This window comes from Rhipicephalus sanguineus, chromosome 11, assembly GCF_013339695.2.
Source record: "Rhipicephalus sanguineus isolate Rsan-2018 chromosome 11, BIME_Rsan_1.4, whole genome shotgun sequence".
Taxonomy (NCBI): domain Eukaryota; kingdom Metazoa; phylum Arthropoda; class Arachnida; order Ixodida; family Ixodidae; genus Rhipicephalus; species Rhipicephalus sanguineus.
This window is the reverse complement of record NC_051186.1, coordinates 78,448,309-78,474,092: the sequence shown is the minus strand read 5'-3', so window position 1 is coordinate 78,474,092 and position 25,784 is coordinate 78,448,309. Positions and strand designations below refer to the sequence as shown.

Genomic DNA, 25,784 nt, shown 5'->3' with positions numbered 1-25,784 from the left:
CATAATGACGTCGTGGTTCTGAGGCTTAAAACGCCAACAATTATAATTATGAAGTGACCTTTGGTGCCCCGCTAAAATGACGCATTTCCCGCGGTTCCAGATAACCCGAGGTAACGTCTTGGCATAACACTGAACGCGTACGTATAGCGCCTAAGCCTCAAAAATGACTATGTCATCAGCTTAGACGCGTCCTTTAAGCCGCGCACCTGTATGTGTCCGCCATGCTCTCGCGCTGTTCTTGAAGTGCACCATAATACTTGTGAAAGCATGCGACGAACATGCGCCAGCTATCTGACAAATGTGTCTCAATGGGAAATACAGAAAGACGAAGGGCCAACGACTATCGCCCAACATCTTTATATCTCCCAACATCACATAATAGCCACAAAGAAAAATAACTCAGCAAAACTTTCTGACGCGCGGAATCGAACGGCCGACCTCTCGCTTCGCAGCGCGCGGAGTTAGACGGCTAGGCCACGAACAGTACCGTCTCTCAGCCTGCTAACGGCGAGCTATTTATATGCACCATTTACTTCAGCATCCTTTCTTAGTTACCACAGAAATGGCGCGCTTTAAAGATCGTTGCCCCACTCCTGCGAACGCCGTTGCTCTTCCCCCTACAGGGCGTGGTCGCCTTCGTGCGCTTATCTTGAGGAAAGAAGGGGGCGGTCGGGAGTGGAGCGGGGGCTTGTATGTCTTGTGCTTTCCCCGCGATGTCCACGCTGAAGTCACAGAGCGTACGAAAGTCACTTCGCTCGCGGCAGCGGCCGCGTTTGCGAAAGGAGCGCGCTGTTCAAACAGAAATAAGTAACAACTGTGACAGTTCGCGCTCGTCCTGTGTGTACCTGTTCGTTCGTTTCGTGCGTCCTGCTTTACGCTTCAGCAGTGCGCTTCAAGTGTCGAGCTGTGACGCGTGATAGATTGCGCTCGTCCTGTGTGCGCTCTTTTCGTGCATCATTTGGGCTCGAGCGGCGCGTTGTCTATTTCGAGCTGCTTTCCGTTCTTCGCGTTACATTCCAATTTATTGCTATCGCATCCACTGCTTCGCCGTTGCGTCGAAACTGTGACTTTTTTCATCGAATATGCAATATATTTAGGAGAAACCTATCGAGTTCAGGAACAACCACCAATATGGGCGTCAAAGTTAGATGACCTGGTCTCATTGAAGCGGTTTTAAATCTTTAACATGGGCGGGGCGAAGCCCTTAGCGCACCCTTTGACACTTTGCGCCATCTCGCGGGTAACAGTGAACTAGCCTCTGCCATGCTGAAGCACCTCACAGATCTTCGTACCACATGTCGCCGTTAGTATGCGGCAGGATGTATGCGTTCTGGCTTCACTCGTCGCACCGTGGAGCGAGGAATCGCACGTTTGTATCCCCGGTCGCGCCCTTCGGAATAGTTTCTTCCGCACCATGTTTCTTCGTGAGGTTAAGCAGGGTGCCCCAGCTACCTTTAGCCAGAGTTTAACAATATGCCAAAGCACTCAATGACGACGCGTCCAAATGCATGATGCTGACCATTGCCTGGAGTAGGTCAGATTATTTTCTGTATTCTGATTAATTGCTTGATTTGGCCACTTTATTTAACTAACTTTTGAAGCAACGAAGTTTGGCGAAAAATTCCAAAGAGAAAGTTGTAGATCGCTTTGCAAAACGTCCGATTAGCAAGTTTCTGACTTTCTATGTGTTAAGTATTAGTGTTTTTCTTATTACTACAGATACCCGCGAAATTCCAAAAAAAAGCACGCGACATGCCCGCTTGCGCGCCAGTGCGTGCGATGATTCTAGTGCTCCCTAACGTTCCACATGCAAACGAGCACAGCATTTGCCCGGTTGTGCTGCCTCGACAGGCCAGTGACGATGATGGTGGCTGTGCGACGAGCACGTTTTGCTATCGGCCACACAAGCGATAACGGCTGCGTCTGCTTATCGCTGTCATATGAAACGGCGCGAGGGAAGCATATTGTTTGTACGCGGAACGTTGAGGCCTGACCACATGTACGCGTTGCAGCGTTCAGCGCGTGACATCTTGACGCGGTGCCGCGTCAAACGGTCACGCGCTGACACGCTGCAACACGAACGTGTGGTCAGGCCTTTCGGGAGCACTAGTATCACGGCGCGCATGGGCGCGCAAGCGGGCATGTAACGTGTTATTTTTGTGCATTTCGCGGGCATCTGTAGCAAGCAGGAAAACACTAACACTTAATGGATTGAAAGTTAGAAGCCTCTTTATCAGAAGTTTTACAATCCGATGTACAACTTTCACATTCTATATTTTTTTTTTGCCCAGCTTCGTTGCTTCAAAAGTTAGGCTATTTCTTGTGTTCTGATATTTTGCCCAATTAGACCACTTTACTAACTGACGTACTCCAAGCAACAGTCAGCAAGATGCGTTTGGTTGCGTCATCATTGAGTGCGTCTGCATATTACGCTTGGGTATACGTAAATAAAACCACATTTCGCACGTGAATCCCTCTCTTCAATCGTGAATCGTACCGGACCCGGACACCCATCGAGCTGCATACCGAAAGTACTATTATATATATATATATATATATATATATATATATATATATATATATATATATATATATATATATATATATATATATAGGCCCGTAGCCAGGAATGTTTTTCGGGGGGGGGGGGGCACTTGGTGAAAACCTTGACTAAAACAGCTATTTTCATTATTTATTTTTGATAAAAACACCTACCTCACCAAAATTTCGGGGGGGGGGGGGGAGGGGCTAAAGCCCCCCTTTCTGGCTACGGTCCTGATACGGCTACGGGCCATGGCTACAGGCCTGATATATATATATATATATATATATATATATATATATATATATATATATATATATATATATAAACGCACCTATGCCCATGGGACGGCATGGCGGCGTCGAGGCCAAAACCCGCCGAGAGTATCCATATAATTGCTATAAAAATAAAACCTATGTTTGAAGTATACTCAGCTTCTTCGTTTGCAACAAATGCGCACCACCTGACATTTCCTGGATCATAGAGAGTCCGCAGACTTCTGTTAGAGAGAGAGAGTTTATTCAATATATTCAATACACTACAGTGCAAGTAGAAACTTGATATAATACAGAAGGAGGTCCGAAAGTAAAAACTGTCAGGGGGACCTCCTGTGAATACATGTATAAAAATGTAGAACAAAGATTGGCAATCGAGGAAAAAACAGCAAGCGAATAAAACAAAATGAACGTAATGGAAATTTAAATTTCAAATTTATAGTAGTTCAAAATATTTACGTGCAAGTGAGAAACAGGAGATAACTAATTGGATTAGGTGACTATAACATAACACATATCACTAACGCAGTTTGTCACGTCATAACTTATATGTGCATATATGTATACATATACACATATGCATACACACGCATACACATAAATGCATGTATTTATATTTAAACAGATACGAGTATATATATACACACATATACAGGGTGTTTCAAGAAATGTGTCCGAAAATACTCAAAAATCAGGAAGTTGCGATATTTGATCGACGCCTTCACAATTACTTCTTTTGTAGCCGCAGGCATCTTAAGATAGCTAAAGACATCATTTGGAACACTAATTATGAAAGGTAGATCAATTACCTTTTTAATTAGTGGAGGTAGGTGGTTAAGTCAAATGAGAGAATTTAAGTCCTTCATGCGAAGAACCCATTGTAGGTTTGAGGTTTCGAAAAAGCGGCCTCTAGTAGTAATTGAGAAGTAATGAAATCGAACCAAATGCAGCGGCGAAACCGAAACCGAAAAGCGGGAGCGCTCAACTGCCATATTCTTCGGAGACGTCCAGAATGAATGAACGTCGTTATATCGAGCATCAAACGACTTCGTTGTGCTGGTGTGCAGGCTGCGCTTGCTATTATAGCACGCATGGCGCACGTACATTAACAAATGCTGAAGAATTACACCTTGGTACTCGTTGTCTTGAACAGTGACGTCATTCTGATCATCTGCTTGTTGCGCTCATTGGTGCTTCGGTTTCGCCGCTGCAATTGGTTGAATTTCATTACGCTGCAATAATTAATAGAGGTCGTTTTTTCTTTATCTCAAAGGTGCGATGGGTTCTTCGCATAAAGAACTTCAATTCTACCATTTGACATTACGGCCTAACTCCATTATTTAAAAAGTTATTTAATATAATTTTCCTAATTGCTGTCCCAAATGATGCCTTTAACTATCTTAAGATGCCTGTCGCTACAGAAGTAGCAATTGTAAAGGCAGCGAGCAAATATCGCATTTCCCTGATTTGAGAGGATTTTCGGACATATTTCTTGAAACACCCTGTATATTCAGGTGTCCCATGTTATTAGTAAGAACTGTTTTAGATGCCGTCGGAAACAATGTAATTAATGGCTTGATTTGTTAACTGATGGTAGTGAGTTTCAGAAAGAAACTCCACAAAACAAGCCTGTCATTTTGCCGTAGTTAGTGCTTACTTTTGGAAGCAGAAGGTTACTATTTTCAGAAAAGCTTGTGTTATTAGTATTGTGGAGATGTGTTAGGGGAAGTATGTCAGTGGGAATGTCACCTATTCTACTTCTGAATAATAAAATCTGAATAACAAAATAATAATAAAATAATAAAGGTCATGAACTTGAAAAAAATGAACGACCTAATGACTATAAACCATAAGTCGTCTTTGCAGCACAACCTTGCAAATGAACTTAAATTTATATAAAATTGCATTGACGTATTGTGCTAGCTGGGAAGCGATAACTTACAAAATATTTTGTGTCAGCATTTCATCCTCTAGAGCGACATTAAGTTGGCAGTCGGCGTTTGTGCCGTCTGCTTCCCTTCAACTGTGTGTATGTTGGTAAGTCAAAATTTTTGCAGCGGTTAATTTTTTTATTTATTATTATTCCAGATGGTGTCCCCCACTATCGTCGGGGCGACCGTCACATTGTGGGCGCCTCGCTTTTTCTGTAAAAAATAGGAGCCCGAGCCGCGTCGCGAAACTCATAGCCGCTAACCACCAGGAAATAAAGCTACCACGAACTCCCTGTTATTGGTGGACTGAGTCAAGTACAAATTTCACCTCTGTTACTGCTTGTGATGAGAGCGGAAACCGGTGAAGGTCTCCCAGGCCACGCTTTTAAGCCGCCAAACAGGAAACGCGAGAAACCTAATGCGCGAAACGAACGGAAGCGGAAACTAGGAGAAACCAGAGCCGTATATTCCTGGGAGAAACAAGTCAATCTTCCTTCTTCCTGTTTAAGCTTTCATGGCAAGTAGAGCGGTGTCAATGACAGGGAGAAGGTATGCCTCGTTACTTCTCTCGTTTCGAACAGCTGCGGGCATGTGATAAGCTCGGCGCATTTTTCAACCTGTACACTGTCCATACTTGCACTGTTTTTAGTGAGCGCGCACGGGAAGCTGAGGCACAGTGCCAGCAGTACCGCCGCACATCTTTTTCAAACAAGGCACCTACTACACGTGCGGGCTTCGTTTCACTGGCTTACATTCATACAAAGGTAATGTACCACATCTAATGGTCTCAGCTTTTCCAGCGTTTATATTTATTTATTTATTTTTTATTTATTTTTACATACTGCAGCCCTGTGAAAGGGCTATTGCAGGAGTGGGATTATACAGTGCAGAAAAGGTCGCAGCAAACAAAAGATACACGAAAAGTAACAACAAGAACAATTTGCAACAATTAAGGAATTACACTTTTGTTATACATAATGACTTTCAACAAGAATAGAAACATAATCATTCAGGGGGAGTGAACGAATGTGGCCAGGTATGGAATTCCATAATTCTATAGTGCGGGGAAAGAAACTATACTTAAATGTGTCAGTGCGCGCAAATAAGGTAGAAAGATTAAGTTTATGGAAGTTACGCGTAGAGGAAGGCTTGGCAAAGGACAAAAAAGCTGTGTTTGAAATGCGATATGAATTATTGATTATGTTGTGCAAAAATTTTAATGATTCCACATCACGACGTACCGAAAGAGGTTCTAGCTTTAGCTCATGTAGGGCTGATGAGGGTGAGAAATAGCGGTCGTACCTGCGAAAAATGAAACGCGCAGCTTTCTTTTGAACCGCTTCCAGTCTGATTATGTCGCATTGTCGATAAGGTGACCAGACCGTGGAGGCATAATCGATGATAGGGCGAACAAGAGATTTATACATTAAAAGTTTAATATCTTTTGGGGCATTCTGCATTGTTCGACGTAAATATCCTAATTTTTTTAGGGCTTTAGAACATGTTAGGGCAATGTGAGTAGACCATGAGAGATCATGAGTAAATGTGACACCAAGATACTTGTACTGCATAACTCTGATTAAAGGGGAACCATTGAAAGAGTATGTTGCAATAACCGGCATTACTTTTTTTGTGAAGGACAAAACAACGGTCTTTTTGAAATTAATGTTCATTTTCCATTTCTCACACCAAACACAAAACGAGTTAAAGGAATCGCTCAGACGCCTTTGGTCAGCTGTGGAAACAATCACGTCATATAAAGCACAATCATCGGCGTAAAGGCGAATGTTCGAGGATACATGTTCTGGAAGGTCATTTATATAAATTAAAAATAATAAAGGGCCCAGGACGGACCCTTGTGGAACCCCAGAAGCTACCTCTAGAACTGATGACCTTGTGGAACTGAAGTCGACGTACTGAGAGCGATTATGAAGGAAGCTAGCAATCCAATCGACTAAACGTGAATTTTTTAGGATGATGTGCAATTTATGCAGAAGATGAGGATGTAGTACCGTATCAAAGGCTTTGGAGAAGTCGATAAAAAGTGCATCGATTTGATTGCCCTGGTCTAAATGATACGCAATGTCGTGGGTGAATTCGGTCAATTGCGTGACGGTGCTGAAACCACTTCTGAAGCCATGCTGTGCATTAGTTAAAATATGGTTTGACTCGAGAAAATCCATTATGTGCTTGTAGATTATATGCTCTAGCATTTTGCATGAATAGGGAGTTAAAGAAATGGGTCTATAATTAGTTATGTCGGACTTGCTACCTGATTTATACAAAGGTATTACTCTTGCAAGCTTCCAAGATGAAGGAACGGTACTAGTTTCTAAAGATTTCTTAAATATAATAACAAGGTAACGAGAGGTCCATTGAGAATAACGCAGTAAAAAAGAGTTCGGAACATCATCTGAGCCACTAGCTTTTTTGGTGTCTAGTTTTAAAATCAAATTAAGAACACCGCTAGCACTAATTGTAATGTCTTGAATGGAATGATCTGAATCATTATCAAAACCGGATGCGCTTGACAATCAGACGCGTAGACAGAATGAAAGTATTCGTTGAATGCGTTAGATATGCGCATGGGATCATTTATACTTTCACCTTTGATAGTAAATGAAGATGCAGACTCAGTAATAGGCATGACCGAACGCCAAACCTTTCGTGGGTTATTTCTGAGCAGCGCCGATACCTCGACACCATAGAAGAAGTCCCTGGCGAGCATTGTTTTCTGCTGAAGTTCCTCCTTGGCGGATGTGAATCTGGCATTGGCAATGGGGTCGTCATTGCATTTAGAGCGCCTGAGGCGCCTAACACGGCGAGATAGCTGCAATATCTCTCTGGTCATCCAAGGAATGGCGCGATTTCTTTTTTGTTTTTAATGGGAACAAAGCGATGAATGCATAGATGTACAATGTTCTCAAACTCTCGAACTAATGCATTCACATCACTGTCCCTACTAAGCATAACGAATGGTTCATAGTTTTCAGATAAAGCTTCAAGAATGGATGAATCGTCAGAGCGATTGAAGTCGAAGAAAGTTTGAATGGTATTGTGTGGCTTGCAGACTGGGCGTTTGAAAGATATGAACACTGCCTTGTGATCGGAAATCCCATCAACTATTTCGCATTCTTTCAGCTCATCAACAAGGTCTGCACTAAAGAAAACCAGGTCTAGGCATGCATTCTGTCTTGTAGCCCCATCAACTACTTGCGTAAGCCCGAAAAACAGCGAAAAATTAACCAGATCGTTACCTGAAGAACCATGATATGAAAGGGAGGGCCAGTGAATACCAGGCGTGTTTCGCCCCGTTCGCTATAGTGCTTGCAACTAACTTAAGTAAGCTATTATATATATATATATATATATATATATATATATATATATATATATATATATATATATATATATATATATATATATATATATATAGCGCCCATGGCTGCACACGAAATAATGGTCTTTTCACCATGGTGTGAATTACCGAAATACATGTTCTCTGGCACTAAGTATATGGGTTGGAAATATGACATGTCCAAATAAACGACTATAATTCCCCGTCAGAATCAGATTTTTCTTTGAGAATAGTTGCTGCGTTGTGCGCAGCTGTTCTCCTTCCTGTGGTCAGTAAGTTTCTCTTTCGAGAGCAACCACCGCGGTGGATAGTTACCACTCCTGCAGTGCAAGTATAGGAAAACCTGCCAAATTGAATTGACCTCGTTTAACTTCATTCATATAGATCATCTAATATCATCCATTCGACAAGTAGCGGGCGAGTGAACCGCCCTGCGATCTTTGCGTAGGCCTCAAGTGCCGCGGAAGAAATTTGTCGCACAATTTACCTCTTCAGGCGCAACGTCACATACGCGGACGCAACCTGCTTTTGCCGGATCTTTCGACGAGTGTCCAGGAAAGGCCAAGGCACATAGCGCATAGGATGAATTGAGCCTTCTCTATAATCGCTGTGTCAACGTGCTGCGTACGATAGCGGCCGACATGGAGGAAGAAAAACTAAGGAGAGGCCCTGACGTCACATTCGTGAAGCCTCCACATCTTAAACACCCGCGCTGCCTCCTAGCGGGGGCGCACCTAAAGAGGCAGCTAGTTCGGTTGCGTCATATGCAAGCGCATGCGCGTATCGAGCGAGTCGCGAAACTTTTGCAGTCTTTTTTTTTTTCGCCTTGCAAGTGGCGCAGGCGATTCAAGCATGCTAGGCTCCTTCTGTGTGTGTGTGTGTGTGTGTGTGTGTGTGTGTGTGTGTGTGTGTGTGTGTGTGTGTGTGTGTGTGTGTGTGTGTGTGTGTGTGTGTGTGTGTGTGTGTGTGTGTGTGCGTGTGCGTGTGCGTGTGTGCGCGCGCTTGTGTGTGTGTGCGCGCGCGTGTGTGTGTGTGCGTGTGCGTGTGCGTGTGTGTGTGTGTGTGTTTTTTTAGGAAAGCTACGCAATGCCCAGCTGTTGTGTCACCCGGTGCTAATCGCGTGCACTGTGGAAAGTATACCTAGTGTCACTTTACATGTTACGTACAGTACGGTCCACTGTTAAAGGGAACAGTCCACTGAGCACCTTTCATTTTGTTGGAACAGCAAGGAGACAGGGCAACATTGCTCATACACTGCACAAGTCTGTCAAAAAGAGGCAGAACTGTCAACCACCAGTAGTTTTATGCAAATCTAAGCGACTATGTTTTCGCAAGAGAGCGAAATCCAAACATGCCCTGCAGGCAAGTGTTCCCTTTAACAGTAGACTCGTCTGTACATACGTTCGCTTCATTGCCCTTCGCCAGGGGCGTAGCCACGTTATGGCACACCGGGCCCGTGCCCCCCCCCCCCCGAATTTTTTTTTGCCGTAGCATAGAGAGCAGAAAATGACACTCGACCACATCTGCCTGCTCGTCCCCACTACAGATCAAGGAGGTGCCCCCCCCCCCCCCAAAAAAAAATTTCTGCCTACGCCCCTGCCCTTCGCTGATGCATGGTATTTGCATGCGAAGCTCTCGGGTGTGCGCTCTGTTGATTCTTTCTCATTGCGTCAACTCAGAGCACAAGTTTTTTTTTTTTTTTTTTGGCGTATGACACGCCGTAGATAACATGCGCCAGAGATATCGTATCGTGTTTTGAGATGCTGTGTGGTTTATACGGAAGGGCAATAAACGTTTGTTGTTATCAGACTACGTGGTGTATGATTGCGCGATGTGCGCGCGCTGCGTGCTAGTAGTTGTGTGCGTGCTGGAGTAACGAACTTTACGTTCACGATCGCGCATACAGTACAGCGGTGTCCTCTCTTCGACGCAAATTTACCTCAAATACTAGGTTGGCGTTGCGCCGAATAGCACGCTCTTAAAATCACGCGGTTCTACGCGCACTCCATATACACGAGCAAAGAACAGCCGATCGGCTGTTCTTTGCTCGGGATAACGGGCTACCGAGAAAGGAAAAGAAAGTCCTAACACTCAGAATTATCTTCAACCACTTATGCTTGACGTCCTGATGAAATGACATAAAGAACGCGTAAGTCACTGCCAGGTGAGTTCGAATAAGGTGCCGCGTGTGCTGGATGCTTTGTCTACGGCACGTACCGCGTACTTTCTGCACTGTCGCACAAGAACGCCCCTCAAAGAATTTTAGCACGCATCGCCGGGGCCGGCCACGCATCAACAGCCAGCAGCTAAACGTGCGCTTATAACAGTTCACTGCATACAAGCCGCACAATATGCGCTAAATTAACGCCAAAACTACAAATCCGCGGAGAAAATTCCGGATTAATTTACACTATGTGGGGTTCGTTCACATACAGCTTCTTTTAAGTGCGCGGGTGCTTTTTTTTCGAAAAAAACATCACTTGCGTCTAGTTGGTGCATATTCCTGAGGTTAAAATTACAGCGCAAGCACACAAGACGACCCACGAAGGAAAGACACGACACCAGCGCTGACCATCAACTGCTTCATTCCTCCATCGTCGATGCATATATAAACATATAAGCCCAAGGCAACCGTGCCGCACATGTTATATCAATAGCGCTAAAAAAAGACATGAAATCATATTCGGATGAGGGCAGGGACAAAGGAGTATCACTGATGCATAGTTGACCACTTTTCAATATGTGGTAACCCTCCAAGTCCAGCCGTACATGTTCGTTCGCACTTCCGCCTAGGATCGATGTGCCTTCAAATCACGCCTCACAATTGCAGCGAGAATTAGTATGAGCAAAAACATGTGCTCCTTTATCCGCATTCTTGTTAGCCTTTTGCGCATGTTCCCTGAGTCGCTCATGGACGCATCTCCCCGTTCGACCAACGTGTTTATTTGTTTGTTTTTTAAAGACGATAGTCTTTCTTGGGGAACTTAGACGCAGAAATTTTGGTCTGTCTTTCTGTCTGTCTGTCTGTCTTTCTGTTTGTCGGCACGTCCCTCGATTCAGCCACTCGGCCAAAGTTGAACCACTTGCCCAAGGGTCAGCCATCGTGAACGGCTGACTAGGTTCATAGTTGTGTACATTGTTGATCAAAAAGCAAACCTTACGCATATCTGAGGCGCAACATCACTAGGTAAGTATTAGGTGGTGTGTTCCTTTAATAGAAAATACATGGATACGTAATTCTAGAGACCCTAGTTTCTTAAGCTGCGCTGAAAATGCGACTGAAACTTGGCTTCCTCCGTGCCCTCTGCACGAGCTCATTGTTGTGTTTCGGTTTCGGTTCAGTATTGCACTGTACGAATGCCATGGGGCGCCGCTCTGGCATTCCTGCTTTACCCAGGCGACGTTAATATAAAAGAGTGTGTGGAGAGTACTCGTTGAGTGCGGACGTTTCTTCTGCTTCGGCGCTTCGCGCCAAACCGCGTGTTCGGGCTTGCTGGCGTCCCCGCCGGTCGCGTTGGTCACCGCCGGTCTTCGCCTGCTGCTGCGCCGGGACTACGAGCCCGCAACATAGCATTCACGTTTCCCGACGTATTACCAGATGGCGTTCATATCTCACGCAGCGCCTCTTCTATCGTCTTTAGACGACATTTGTAGCGAAGCACGCAGATACGCGGCCAATTTTTTTTTCCTTTTTTGTTTTGTTTTGTTTTGTTTTGTACTAACGCTTCCTAGATCGCCTTCTATGCTCATATTTATGTGTGTCAGGTAGTCACAATGACTATGACGCCGCATAGCCGTTTTGCGCTCCGTTGCAAGCCAGCATCCTACGGCATACACCGTGTGCCACCGTGTCCAGCACCATAATCCACCATAATGGTGTGTGGTGGAACCCACCATTCCATATGGTGGACATATTTTAAACAAGGAAAGAAAGAATGAGAAAGAGAGACAATCTAAGAAATAAAGAGAGAGAAATAGAGATAAACAAAGACAGAAAAGAGAGCAAGCATAGCGCTCTATAGTATAGTATAGTATAGTATAGTATAGTATAGTATAGTATAGTATAGTATAGTATAGTATAGCAAGGGGTGTGAAAGATAAAGGTGAGAGGGTGCGAACAGAAATTAGCAGCATCATGAATTGGCACGCGCTCTGTTCGTCCCCTTCTTTCTCTCGGTCTTCTCCTTCATCTTCTGCTTCGCTCCCAAAACACGTGCACCGACTGCTCCGGCGCGGGATCGAGTAACTCTGATGGGTGAGAGAGAGAGCACAGAGAGAGAAAGAAAGAAAGAGAAAAAAGAACAGAGGGGCAGATAAAGAAAGAGAAAGTGGGAAGTTGGCGACGAAAATTTCTTGGAAAAGCGGGACTCGCACCCGCGTACCCATGATCCCAAGGCAAGCGTCCTAACCATTCGGCTATCTAGGCACGTTAGCATAGCGTAGCATAGCTTTGTCCAGTGCAGCATAGCAAAGTGGCGGGAAAGAGTTGTGAGCGCAAGGGGGTGGGAAACTGAAGTGATGATGAGGAGGAGGGAAATGGGGAGGGGGAGAGTAGAGCGTAGCATAGAAAGAATGAGAAAGAAAGAAAGAAAGAAAGAAAGAAAGAAAGAAAGAAAGAAAGAAAGAAAGAAAGAAAGAAAGAAAGAAAGAAAGAAAGAAAGAAAGAAAGAAAGAAAGAAAGAAAGAAAGAAAGAAAGAGAGGACCCAAGCGAGAAATACCGAGGAAGAGAGAGATAGGAAGAAAGGGAAGAAATAGAAAGAAAGGTACAAAGAACAAGAACGAGAATGAAATAGAGAAAGAAAGAACACACAAAACACACACAAGAGAAAGGAGACAAAGAAAGAAATAGAGGAAGAAAGAAAGAAAAAAAGTAAATACAAACAAAGAAGCTGCCTTTACTTTATCTGTGTCAATGCAATCGGACTCATTGCCACTATTTTCCAGAACACCATGCCCGAGAACAAAATGCGAGAAGAGGACATCAGCTCCGCCATTAGCAAGTTCTACCCTGAGGAGAGCATCCGCTCGGCGCTGGCCTACCAGCCTCAGGCTGACGACATCTTCATTGTCACACATTTTCCTCTCTGTGGATGCACCTGGGTACAACTGATCATCTATCACATTCTCCACGAGAAGGCTCCACCGGCGCCTTTGATGGAGCGGGCCGCACACCTGCCGCACCTTGAAATGCAGGTACCACCGATGCTATAGTTGTATTTGTGCTTCTTTCCATTAACCGTGGCTGATTGTGCGAATGTAAATTCTGACACAAATTTTCTTCCAAATTCGTTGCGAGGTTATTTACGCGCTATAAGAAGCAGCGAGAAAGCAAGGCAACGGACAGACGCGACACTAGCTCTGTTTACACTGGCATGCTTTCGTACCAACAAGCCGCGCTAACCGTGATACTTCGATTGCTATCAGGTCAGCGCTGGAAAACTTCTTATTGCATAAGCGCATTCTGACAAGAACCTCTCTAGTAATTTTAAGGTCTGTGCCTATGGTTCCATAATATTTGCATGATAAGGCGAAAGTCCTATGGCTCATCTGAAAAAAAAGTTCACTTACGATTGCGATACTGCCTAATCCGAATTATGAGCGCAGATTCGTGTTGGGGCAAGGCCAGCTTTATTTGGGCTTTCTGCCAGGTATCGACTACGCCATAAATCATAATGTTCGTGAAGTAGGACAGCACCCATTAAACCATCATTCGTCTTTCTGCGGATAAGCGAGCTACCCGCTACATATCTGTAAGGTATTATGTGCACTTTGTTGATGCCGCGTGCGGCTGATGATGATGAATAATTATGGCTGAACACTTTGCAGTGGGTAGGAAGCATTATACCCCGCACTCGTGGCACAGTTAGCATTGTGTGATGAATGGTTGTAATTTTACGCTTCCGCCACACTATATATAACATAGGTTAACGCGATTCCATAGGGTCTTTTTGCAAATGAGTTTCAAGCACCGCCGTGGCTCTGTGGTAGAATGCTCGACTGCCACGTAGAGGGTCCGGGTTCTAGTCCCATTCTATCCTGGGTATTTTTTTTCTCATTTATTCTTTCGTGTCTATCGTCTAATTTTTTATGTCTGCCGGTTACGCCACCGACGGCAACGGCGACGGCGACGGCGCTCAAGGCAGGAACGGGCGACTAAAAGCTGCGCTCTAAAAACCTGGCGTCCGCTGGCGCGTCATGAATTATAAGTAAATTCAGGTGGGCGGTTCCCGCAGGTAGCGGATGAGGTGCAGAAGGCTTACAGAAAGGGGGGGGGGGCTTTTTTTTTTTACAATAACGATGGCCACCGGTATGCCAAACTTCTCGCGCATTGCGCGGACAGCTATACTGCACCGCGGTCGGCAGAGAAACATCCCTAATCACGCCTAACTTTATGTAGGTGCGTTCTCGGCGAACAGTAGAAAAGATGCAATAGCTGAGTGTGAGCAAGATAATGAACTTTGAAATCGCAGTTGTCTGTCATAAATCACATCCGAGTCATACCCGCTACAACCGCGATAGCAAAAGATAAACCGTAAAAAAGCAGCGTAGGCAGGAATATTCGCGATCCCGCAGCACGGCAGTTTATGAGAGTATAATTGTTGGGGTTTAACGTCCCAAAACCACGATTTGATTATGAGAGACGCCGTAGTGGAGGGCTCCGGAAATCTCGGACCATCTGATATTCTTTAACGTGCGCCTAAATCTAAGTACACGGGCCTCAAGCATTTTCGCCTCCACGACAGTTCAGGACAGCAAGTAAATAAGCCAATTCAGCAGAAGCCAATAGAGCGAACGTATTCCTACTACCAATCTTCCTTTCCCACGCACTCAATTGATTTTTGTAAGAGTCCGGTCCATTCAACGCCAGCATACAAATTTGCATCGCGAAGACGCAAATTTTTATTCGCGAGTATATCCGAATACTATGCTATGTTCCTGTCATTTTCTTGGTTTTAAACGTGTCCCTGTTTTTTATGCAATGCCATACACACACGCACAAACACACACACACACACACACACACAAGTGTCGTAAAGTTTTCATTGTGAGTTCATAATTATATATATATATATATATATGGGATATGAGTTCATATGGGATTTCAACGAGCTCCACCCATCAATTAAATTCACGCATAGCATTTCTAAAACTAGCATTAACTTCTTGGACGTGACTGTTTCTGTCAAAAATGAACGCCTTTCAACAAACATTTACAGAAAGCCTACAGACCAGCAAATGTACCTACATTTCAACAGTAGCCATCCAAGACATTGCAAGACGGGTATTCCATATTGTCAGGCCTACCGGTATCGAAGAATATCCACCCATATACAGGAATTTGACAAACACGCAGAACGCCTAAAGAATTCCCTGTCACAACAAAATTATCCCGAAGACATTATTGACGATTCCATACTACGTGCTCGCAACGTGAACCGGAATGACATAATTAAGGAGCCAAAAACAGTATCCAAAACAACTTCCCAAACAAATCTTGTATTAACTTACTCCTCATCGGTGCCACGAGTTAACAACATACTTTCCCGCCACTTCAACATAATTAGGCAAAGCAAACGACTGACTTCCATCTTCGCGGAGCCACCTCGCGTGGTGTACCGCAGGGATAAAAACCTGAAGGACATTCTTGTCAGAGCAAAAACAAACCCCGCCAAAATTGAGCCAGGGTGCCGTCCCTGCGGAAAAGCTCGTTGCAAGGTATGCCCACACATGGTCACAACGCGTGAATCAAAGGCAAGCTTCTCAGATTTCAAGTTCAACATCACCCAAAACCTAAATTGTGACTCCAGCAATGTGATATACATGTTACATTGTAACGTCTGCGGGCAAGAATACATCGGCCAAACGGGCACGCCATTTCGGCTGCGGTTTAATAATCACCGGTACCACGCCACTTCACTGCCGACGCTACCCTTATCCAGACATCTGCGCTTGCCAAACCACAGCTTTGAAAATATCAGCGTAACTCTTTTACAGTCCGGTTTCCAAAACACGCGCGCGCGCGAACAAGGTGAGGCATATTTTATCTTTAAATTTAGAACATTAACAGTCGGCATCAATGAGGACCCTGGAAGACTCTCCTGCCTCCGAGAGATAAGCCAAAATGAATTTGGCAACACGGAATCATAATTGGGACCATGCCTGTTTCTTGACTGGCTCGTACGAGTGCAGTGTCGTTTACTTTCTTGCTTTTCTTTTCTCCCCTTTTTTTGTTTATTTTTTGTTCATGTTTTTTCACTACTTGTACAATGTAAAGTGCTTACGCTCCTCTACCACTTGGAGCCTATTCACAGGGAGCGGGCGAAGATGAAAGGCGGTATGCCGACCCATTAAGGGGACGCTCTTCCCTCAGGTGCCTCATTCTGCCCTCCGCGACAACAATTTTGGGTGGCCCTGCGCCCGACGCGAACCGAGAAACACCTTCAACGACTTCATGCCATACACAGTTAGCGTTTGCTTTTTTTTTTCTTTTCCTCGCCTCGTTTTCTGACTTCGTCGGTGTTCTTATCTCTCCTTTTTTTCTTTTTTTTTCTTTTTCCCTTTTCTTTCTTTTTCTCGTAATCTATCTCCGCCACTCTCTCAAATGTCCTTGAAGGCGAGAGAGCGACGCGGCAAGAAGCAAGACCGAACTTCGACATCAGTTTTAACTCATCCCCCGAAGAAGGGAGGACCCCTCCCGAAACTGTTGGGAATTAAATATTTATATCACTGTTGACAACGCCTCCGTTGTATTATACCCATTACCCGAGAAGAACTGGCCCATTGAACCATATCTACACTTTATATATATATATATATATATATATATATATATATATATATATATATATATATATATATATATATATGTTTCGTAGATCCAGCGGCTACGATTCTTGCTCTCATCCGCCCCTTTTTACAACATCCGTACAACACCCTGGCAACACTGCAACCTATGCAAAACAAACGTTACAACAATTCATTCCGTTCGTTCTTACGGCGCCTCCGGAACTGTGTGGACGGCCCATACAGTCGTGTTAGGTACAGTTTTAAAAAAACAATGTTTCCTAATAAACACTTTCATTTCAAACATTGTGAATGTTCTGAAAGTTGTCCAAACTCACTGTAGCTTTTTTATGTCTGTATAATATAAGCAGTTATTTTTTCACTCATTTTCAGGGTGCCGATGCTGTTAAAGCCATGCCCAGACCCGGAAGCGTTCGCACCCACCTTCCTTTTCACTTGGTTCCTCGAGCGGACTGCGCGAAGTACATCTACGTTGCGAGAAATCCGTACGACTGCAGCGCGTTCTTTTTCGAATCGATATCCAGTGCCCAGGGAAAAAGCATCGACGAGGCGTTCAAGACGTTCCCTTCTTTCTTCGATCAGTTCGTCGAGGGCCGAGCCGTTTGCGGCGATTACCTTGCTAACCTTGTGTCTTGGTACAACCGCAGGTACGATGACAACGTCCTGTTTCTCACGTACGAGGAGCTGCAAAATGATAACATGAGGGCAGTACTGAGGATCGCCGACTTTCTGGACGATGATGGCCAGTACGGCCAGAGGTTGAGGCAGAACAGGAAGCTTTTGAACAAAATCTGCGCAGAGACGCAATACGAGGGCATCTGGGAGAGCGTCGAAGAGGACACGAAGCTGAAGATGGCGGAGGCTGCTGCCCTGCCCGATGAAGGCAAACCGGAGTGGGTGAAGCGATTGGAGAAAGCCGCGAGTTCAGTCACATTTGGAAGATTGTTCTGCAAGAAGAGGGGAGAAGGCGAGGCTTGCCTGACCCGAGAAGCCGTGTTCACACCTAGCATGGTAAATAAGCTCGAAGAACGTGTCAGGACTCTGACTGGGGGCAACAGCGACCTCATGAAATTGTGGAAGATGGTTGAGTGATGCCAGCTATACACCTGGCGCACAAGTGGCCGCTTAGATGTTTCACGTGAGAAGGAATGTATTTTCTGAAGAAAGTATTTCGGTAATATAAATATATTTCGCTATGAATAGTGAGCACTTTGCTTCAAAGCCCACTATTGCTAAATATAAGCATAAAGAAACGGACAGAGTAATAAAAAAGAAAATAGTTGAAAACAAATACATATGTACAAATTTAACATATTTTCAATTGTTTTCATAATTGGGAAACAAAATATAAGCGTAGGCATAATAAATGATAATCTGACAGAGGCGGATCAACTTGTTCGCGTGTAGGCGGGGGGGGGGGGCGGGAGGGAAGAGCAACTCTCCTTCCTCACTTCATTGGGCCGCATTTTATATATATATATATCTATAGCGAGAGAGTCGCACTCAATTTGGTGTGATTTTTCATATACACAGAGAATTCGCTTATCAGTGTTTCATAACGTTATAGAAGTAGTACAGTAAGTTTTAGGTCGCATACACTGGGACAACCATAAGTACGCGTGTTATGCACATCACAGTGCGACAAGCAACATGTTTTATACATTAGGCACACAGCCTGATGGATGAATACAATTATGTCCATGGCGGCCTTCCCAGTAGTATAGATTTCTATTTCTATCTTTCAATGAAATTTCGTTAATGCCTAAAAGCTGCTCACTAATAATTGCGTTTTTAATGTAGGTGGAAGTGGCTGCACCTTTCTTTTCCGCAATTAGTACTACAGTTTTCTGCACATATTCAGGAATATATTATATTTTGCCTTGTTTCCTACTACTCGGAATAGCCTTTCTAACGCGCTGTTACTACTATTATTGCATTACTATGATTGTCATCTTGTCAACCACAAATTCTATTTTAAAAAGTAAGAACTTGCTGTATTAGATGCGTAGTACATTATATTCCTTGTATCTGTAGCATTTGTATTTGCAACATTGCTTGGAGGACCTCTCCAAGTAGATACGCCTAAGCAAACGGTGTAAGCGCCAATCTTCTTTGAAGAAATGAGGGTGACTACTCCCTATTGTTTATTTTCGCATTGGTTGCTAGCTGTTTATGTCTGGTCGAAACTTTCTGGGTCACGCACACAGCACCTCCTAGTAACGCAATGCAACAAATGAGGTGAAAATGATCGATCGCGTAATGAGGACTTATAAACGACTATGTAAAAAATTAAGAGAATACACTATTTTCAATGCGGCATAGTTCTGGCAATTGATGTTCCTCCATTAGTCAAAAATGTTTGGCACGTGATAAAACCACCTACTTTTTATGCGACGTCACAAATCTGTGAAATCTTGCCGAGTTAAAATAAAGTGTTCGCACTAAACAGCGTATTACTATGCTAAAGAGTACATAAACTTTTTTTGGAATAACCGGACAGTGTCTCATTCCGAACGTGATTCAAGAAGGCTGCCCGCCGATCACGTCGGCAGCGGCGACTTATAGCAGTTGGTGAGATGGATTCATATGAGTAAAATAAACATTTTCAGTTGCAGTATAACGATGTTGAGTTGTTTGTGCGTGTATATATACAATTCTGTGAACTCATGCTTGCTGAGATAGAGAGAGAGGCAAACAGACAGCGGTGTATGCTTCTTTGCAGTACAAGTTGCATTTTGTGCTGTACAAGGCAGTTCCAGGTGAATAAAGGTTAACTATCCCGACTGTCAATTCATTGTGTCCTTAGTTCAGAAAACCGTGGACATTGGCCATGTCCCTGGTCCAGTAGATCAAGCTGAGGGGCAAGCTTGAAAGATGCGATCCCAATGTGCTCGAGCCCACTGCCTGATTCGTCGCCTTGTTGCAAACCACCACGATCGCTGCAAGCTACCATGTGATAAGCAAGGCGAAGCAGGTTAATCGGAGACTAAAGCGGAAACCTTTTCTTAGCTCTCTTAGTTCAGCCCAACTAAAACACTAAACACTTCTTCACATTCATTGACTAAAAGCAGCTCAGAGTTGTTCCTTTTCGAATAAAGAAAATGATTTCCCTGACACAGGAAGAATATTTCATTGGTCCATAAAATGTTCCGAGGTTATCTCCCGTATTTGCGTCGGCGATAATTTAAACTGCAGGCCAGTCCGAGCACAATAAACGCATGACAAAGTGCTCTAACATTATAGAGACCCTGCTCAGTAGTAGCCTCCTCTGCACCGCTGCAGCGCAAGGCGCGAAAGCGTCACATTAGCGGCCAGCACCGTGAGAGCCTACAGTTCGTGGTCGTGAGACAAGGAGGACAATCTTCACAGAAGAAGCTTAGGACAAATTACATTACATAATTACGTGATTGCTGTGTTTTTCCCAGTGCGTATCCGACAGGGACCACTGTTGAAAGCGGGAGGGGGGGGGACTTTTCTCAGTGTGTGTGACCACGGCCGCTCGATGAAAAACACACGGTGCGGCCTGCCGCGTGGAGCGGATACTGCGTCGCGCGCCTAGTGCTCCTGGCTGCCGCCGCGGCGCCACCAGTGGGAAGCCTCTGGGGAAACCGAAAGCGAGAGCAGCGAGAGCGCCGGAATTATTGCGGCGGATCGCGGCTTGACAGCGCAGCTGCTATGCGCTTGTTAGTTTTTAAAGGGTTACAATAAACTTGCTATAGCGCTAACTATATTGGTAATCGTCCTACCGAATGTGCGCCGGCGATGCAACAACCTAAACATAGCAAGTGTTAAGTTTATTGCGATAGCAATTATATGGACAGTCTCGGCTGGAAAATGTCCGTCCCCGTCGCCGTCATTCACCGTATATGTATAAGTGTGTATATATATAGAAAAGCCATAAAGAAAAATAATTCAGAAATTATTTCCGACGCGCGAAATCGAACGGGCGACCTCTCGCTTTGCAGCCCGCCGCGTTAGACGTTAGGCCACGACAGCACCGTCTTTCAGCCTGCTAACGGCGAGCTATTTATATACACCATGTAATTCAGCATGCTTTCTTTGTGGCCACATAGGTGGCGCGACGTGCGCGCATGTGGCGCGCTTTAAAGATCGTCGCCCCGCTCCGGCGAACGCCGTTGCTCTTCCCCCTACAGAGTCGCTTTCGTGCGCATATCTCGAGGAAAGATGGGGCGGCCGGTGGGGTGCTTCGCTTCGCTCGCTGCAGTGGCCGCGTTTGCGAAAGGAGCACGCTGTTCAAACAGAAATAAGTAACAACTGTGACAATTAGTTCTCGCTCGTCTTGTGTGGACCTGTTCGTTTCGTGCGTCCTGCTTTATGTTCGAGCAGTGCGCTTCCAGTGTCGAGCTGTGACGCATTAGTTCGCGCTCGTCCTGTGTGCGTTCTTTTCGTGCGTCCTTTGGGCTCGAGCGACGTGCTGGCACTTTCGAGCTGCTTTCCGTTCTTCGCGTTACATTACAATTTATTGCTATCGCATTCATTGCTTCGCCGTTGCGGCGAAACTGTGACATTTTTATCTGAAGTGGTTGCTCGTGCGAGTTGCGATTTTTCGCGTCATGCTTTCCCTCTTTTGTTGCCGTTGCGCTTTTCACCCTCGATAATGTATGTTTGTGCTACAGTTATTTTATCAACAGGAGAGTCGCTTATTGACAGGTGCGGTTGTATTTCTGGAATGACTGTTGCTCACACCTAAGAAACAAGAGCATTGTGAACATCAGGGGTGTCATAATTGCTTTATTGTACGTGCGTGAAAAAAGGATCACTGTCTTATTGGAATCACAGGCGCAGCGCTTTCCTGGCCAGAGGTTTTTGCGCCAAGCGTACGAGACGCTCAACAGACATATTAACATTTCCTGCCCTGTTGGCAAGAAGCGTTCGTAAGAGCTTTCTGATGAAAACTTTGCACACTTCTATGGCGCGGCCGTCCGCCCTGCAAGTCCACTTTCAGCACTTCCATGGTCATAGAGAACAGCTGGTCACCCTTCAGACATCTCGTGAAAAAATATCCGACAAGAATAATATATGATGTTGGCAAGCCTCTTATTACAAAACATAGTAATCGGTTTGCCACTTGCGGTACCGCTGTTGAGTGCTCTTCTTCACCACGGTCAACGAGACCAAAAAGTTTGTCGACTTGTCGGTCGTATATGACCCTCTGCTGTATGGCCATCTCGTCAACGATCAGGGAGCAGAACGCGTCTTGCTCTCCAGTGAGACCCTTGAATTCGATGCACATCCGCTCCTTCATCAACGAAGTGACGCCGATTCCACCTGTTAAATGGCCTACATATTTCTGGAGCGTTGAGCGACAAGGGAGCTGAAAGATATTTCTGGACCTTGCATGCTCACAACTTTTATTGAAGCATGCCTTCCAAATTACATATTCCCTTAGAATGACGTCACTGTAGTGGGGCTTCTTCGTCGAGAAACTGCGGACTTGGTTTCTAACGAACTCAGCAGTCTTGTCACCTTGCGCAGCACCATTGAGCACCTTCATAAAACAGGCAATGTCTGTGTTATTTTCATAAAACTGCGCTCGCTCCTCAGCCTCATCCACTTTTTCTTGAAGGGCCTGCAGTGCTCCTTTCATACAAGCGATCTTCGCTTGGAAGCAGCGCGTTTTTTTTAGCTTCTTCTGTCAGTTTAACAAGGTCGAATGTAGTGTGACATGATGCATCTGAAAATGATGCCATTTCCACACACGTTTCATTTCCTAGTTCAAAGTTGTTGGGCGTCGTGGCTTCAGTGCTGTCACTTGACGAGCCGTTTTGGCTAATGACAAAACGGCTATTTTGAAGCAGCATCGCCCGAGCACTCGGCACGCGACTGCGCATTGTCGGCTTCTATTTCGGAGCGTGGCCGCTTCTACTTCGGAGCAGGCGTGCTCCTCGTGCTCATGTAGCTTGGATAAGCGGGGAACACTGTCGGCACAGCCGTTGGCAAAAGTATCCTCAACTTCTCGGTCTTCTTATAGTGCTGCTCCGTAAAATACAAGGCGCACACCAGGGACCTGTCATTAGGCTGCCATACTGTTCCCTTCCCGTCGGGTCCTTCACGGGTAATGTTTCGCAGCCATGCTGCCCTGCGTTCTGCGTTACTGGGAAACTCGTCGTAGCGTATTTGCGGGTCCTTCGATGCATTCGTGAAACGCAACGGCACACAACAGTTGATGCAGTATTTTGCCTAACGTATAAAATATCACATATGCGCAAACTGTCTTGAGTGACACTCAGTGCGAGCGATTCATGTGGAGAAAAACAACCACTACCTCGACCAACCCGCTGAACGTGCGCTCCTTCCCGACTGCGTGTCGCGTGGAGCCCTCCCCTACTACTGGCGCCCTCCTAGCGAAATGCGGCGACAACTGTCAACTCCGCTTCCCCGCTCTCGCCCATTGCCTGCGCCGCGACGCGGCAGGCTGCACCGTGTGTTTTTCATCGAGCCGCCATGCTATGACATACTAGATAGAGCCAAAGGAGACCACTATAACTTATCGCGCTGGCGGCTGCGTGTAATAACGATTGCCCTCACCAGAAACGGTGCGCCATGCTTTACACTGAGGCTGCGGAAAACGGTCTATTTTCCATGACTGGTGCACAACTTATCTCTCATGACTGGTAGATCGCTGTAGGAACGCAATAAGAACGGAAAATCCGGACCAGCGCTTGTCATGTGCTTGCATTCCACTTTAGTACGGTCCATGTTTTCGATGTTTGCAAGGAAAATGGCGAAGACGAAAAGAATCAAGCGTGATGGAAGGCATTTTACGCGCTTCTTTGCGAGCATGGGGTCATGTCTTAACCATGAGCAGGCCCGTAGCCAGGAGGGGGAGGAGCCTAGACCCCCCCCCCCCCCCCCGCGGAATTTTGATGAAGCAGGTGTTTTTGCCAAAAATAAATAATGATAATAGGTGTTTTTCACAAATAGTCATTGTTTTCAGCAAGTGCCCTCCCCCCCGAAAAACATTCCTGGCTACGGGCCTGACCATGAGTATGCTATCTTAGTTGCTTTCATTGGCGGAATACGCAATAACTTTCCTCTCATTTTGCGGTGTCATCGCTGTCATAATTGGCACAATTTTACTGTTATGCTTGTTTCTTTCTTTCTTTTTTCTTCTTCCCAAAAAATAGAAAACAGTTTCAGGCAATGCCTGCGAAGCAAGACATTCATGCCAGCCACTGCCAATATTACAATACGAACTCTTCTTTTGACTAAATTCTGGTACAAAACCTGCATTGTCTTTCTAAAATTAACATACAATAACATCACTCAGCCCTCACTGTCGAGAAACCTGACTTGTTAAAGAAGATACCACAGTATGTTCATTGATTTACTAGCGTATAGAAAATGCAACTGCGCTATCGCCTTGCATTGAGTGGTTCAAAGAAACTGCATGCTGTAACTCTCTACTCGCGCTTATCTCCCAGCATAGCGCGGATCTTCGCTTCGGTTGTAAGTATTTATGTTATTCTACCGTGATAACATCAGCGTTTTCGACGTATTCGCAGTCTCTAAAATTTCGTATATTTTCCACTGTGGTTGCCTAGCACGTAAGATGCCGCGCGCAAAGCTCGAGCTATCTGTTTCCATTCACTATACGGCCGCATTTCGATAGGGGCGAAATGCAGAAACACCCGTCCACACAGCTCTGGGCGACGCTTAAGGCACCATACGTTGGTGGCCAAAATTCGTCAGGAGTCCCCCTCACAACGGCGGGCCTCACAATTACATCGTGATTTTAGCACGTAAAATACCACAGTGGTACACCACCACGATAAGTCCGTTGTTATAACGAAGATGTTTCAAATTCCTGAGAGTCTAAGGTCAACTCTCAGAATTTTCCGTCGTGGGAATCTATGCACTTTTTGTCTTTTATATCTGTGCAAGAACCCTGGCATGGGGTCAGCCCCGCATCCAAACGTCCAGCAGGCTGTTTTTTTACATCAATAATCAGCGCTTCGCAGGAGTAGCTATCCAATAGGGAATGTGCAGGTTTATGCACTCAGTCTCCATGCGCATCGAGAGAATATCTGGTGGCATAGCACCCGCGACACCCAGCTGTACCGCACGTGTATGTGCCCTATCGCAGCTGGTGTAACAGCGAAAACGGATATTGAAACTAATGCCGCGGCTACGCGCTTCGTCCTGCTGTACTACATCCTGTTTGCGTCAAACTCGTGTTTTCCCTCATTTGTTTGTTTTATTCGGAAACATCCTGACGTCACATGTTCGTGTGAACGGCACATAAATTTCACAGCCCTCATTTATAATTCCGCAGCGAGACACGAAAACAAAGCTTTTCGTTATGAAAGAACTTTCATTTACATACGAACTCTCGTGCCATTAAACGGTGCTTCTCAGCTTACCTGGCCTGAACTTCCTGTGGAACAGATTCTCGTTGTGTAAAAGGGTCTCAAGCGAATATTCACGCTGCCTTTTTCTTTGTCACTAGAGGCTCCATCCAGCATTACAGCAGAGCCTGAAGGCAGCAACGATAAAGTGAGGTTTTACCAATGACGTGCTGCAAAGAAAGCACGTGAATCGCAATAACACTGCAATAATTACACTCTGGCATTTCTAGACATTTATTAGAAGCAGTGACAATAAGGAAAACATGCTATCGTCTAAATAGTGCTTGCAAAAAAGCAACGAATGCCCTAAAGACCTTTTTAAAATGAGTCGCCGCATACTTGGTAGCGATAAAAGTTTTTATAAAACTGAAATGCACCCTCCAAAGTTAACCTAAAGGTGACGTATGGTGGACATATATGTGTTAGACTGTAAGCGCGAGAATCAGTTGCATATTTGACTGGATAGGCATCATTTTTATACCACACAACAGCACAAAACGCGA

The 25,784-nt window shown here is 45.1% G+C and overlaps 1 protein-coding gene across 1 annotated transcript; it reads left to right on the top strand.

Annotated features, from left to right (window-relative positions):
• Positions 1–13,064: 13,064 nt before the first annotated feature.
• On the top strand, positions 13,065–18,308 carry LOC119373401 (sulfotransferase 1C3). Its single transcript, XM_037643430.2, has 2 exons — positions 13,065–13,300; positions 17,285–18,308. The coding sequence occupies exons 1-2, from the start codon at positions 13,073–13,075 to the stop codon at positions 18,002–18,004; spliced, it is 948 nt and encodes a 315-aa protein (XP_037499358.2). The 5' UTR covers positions 13,065–13,072; the 3' UTR covers positions 18,005–18,308.
• The last annotated feature ends 7,476 nt before the right edge of the window (positions 18,309–25,784 follow it).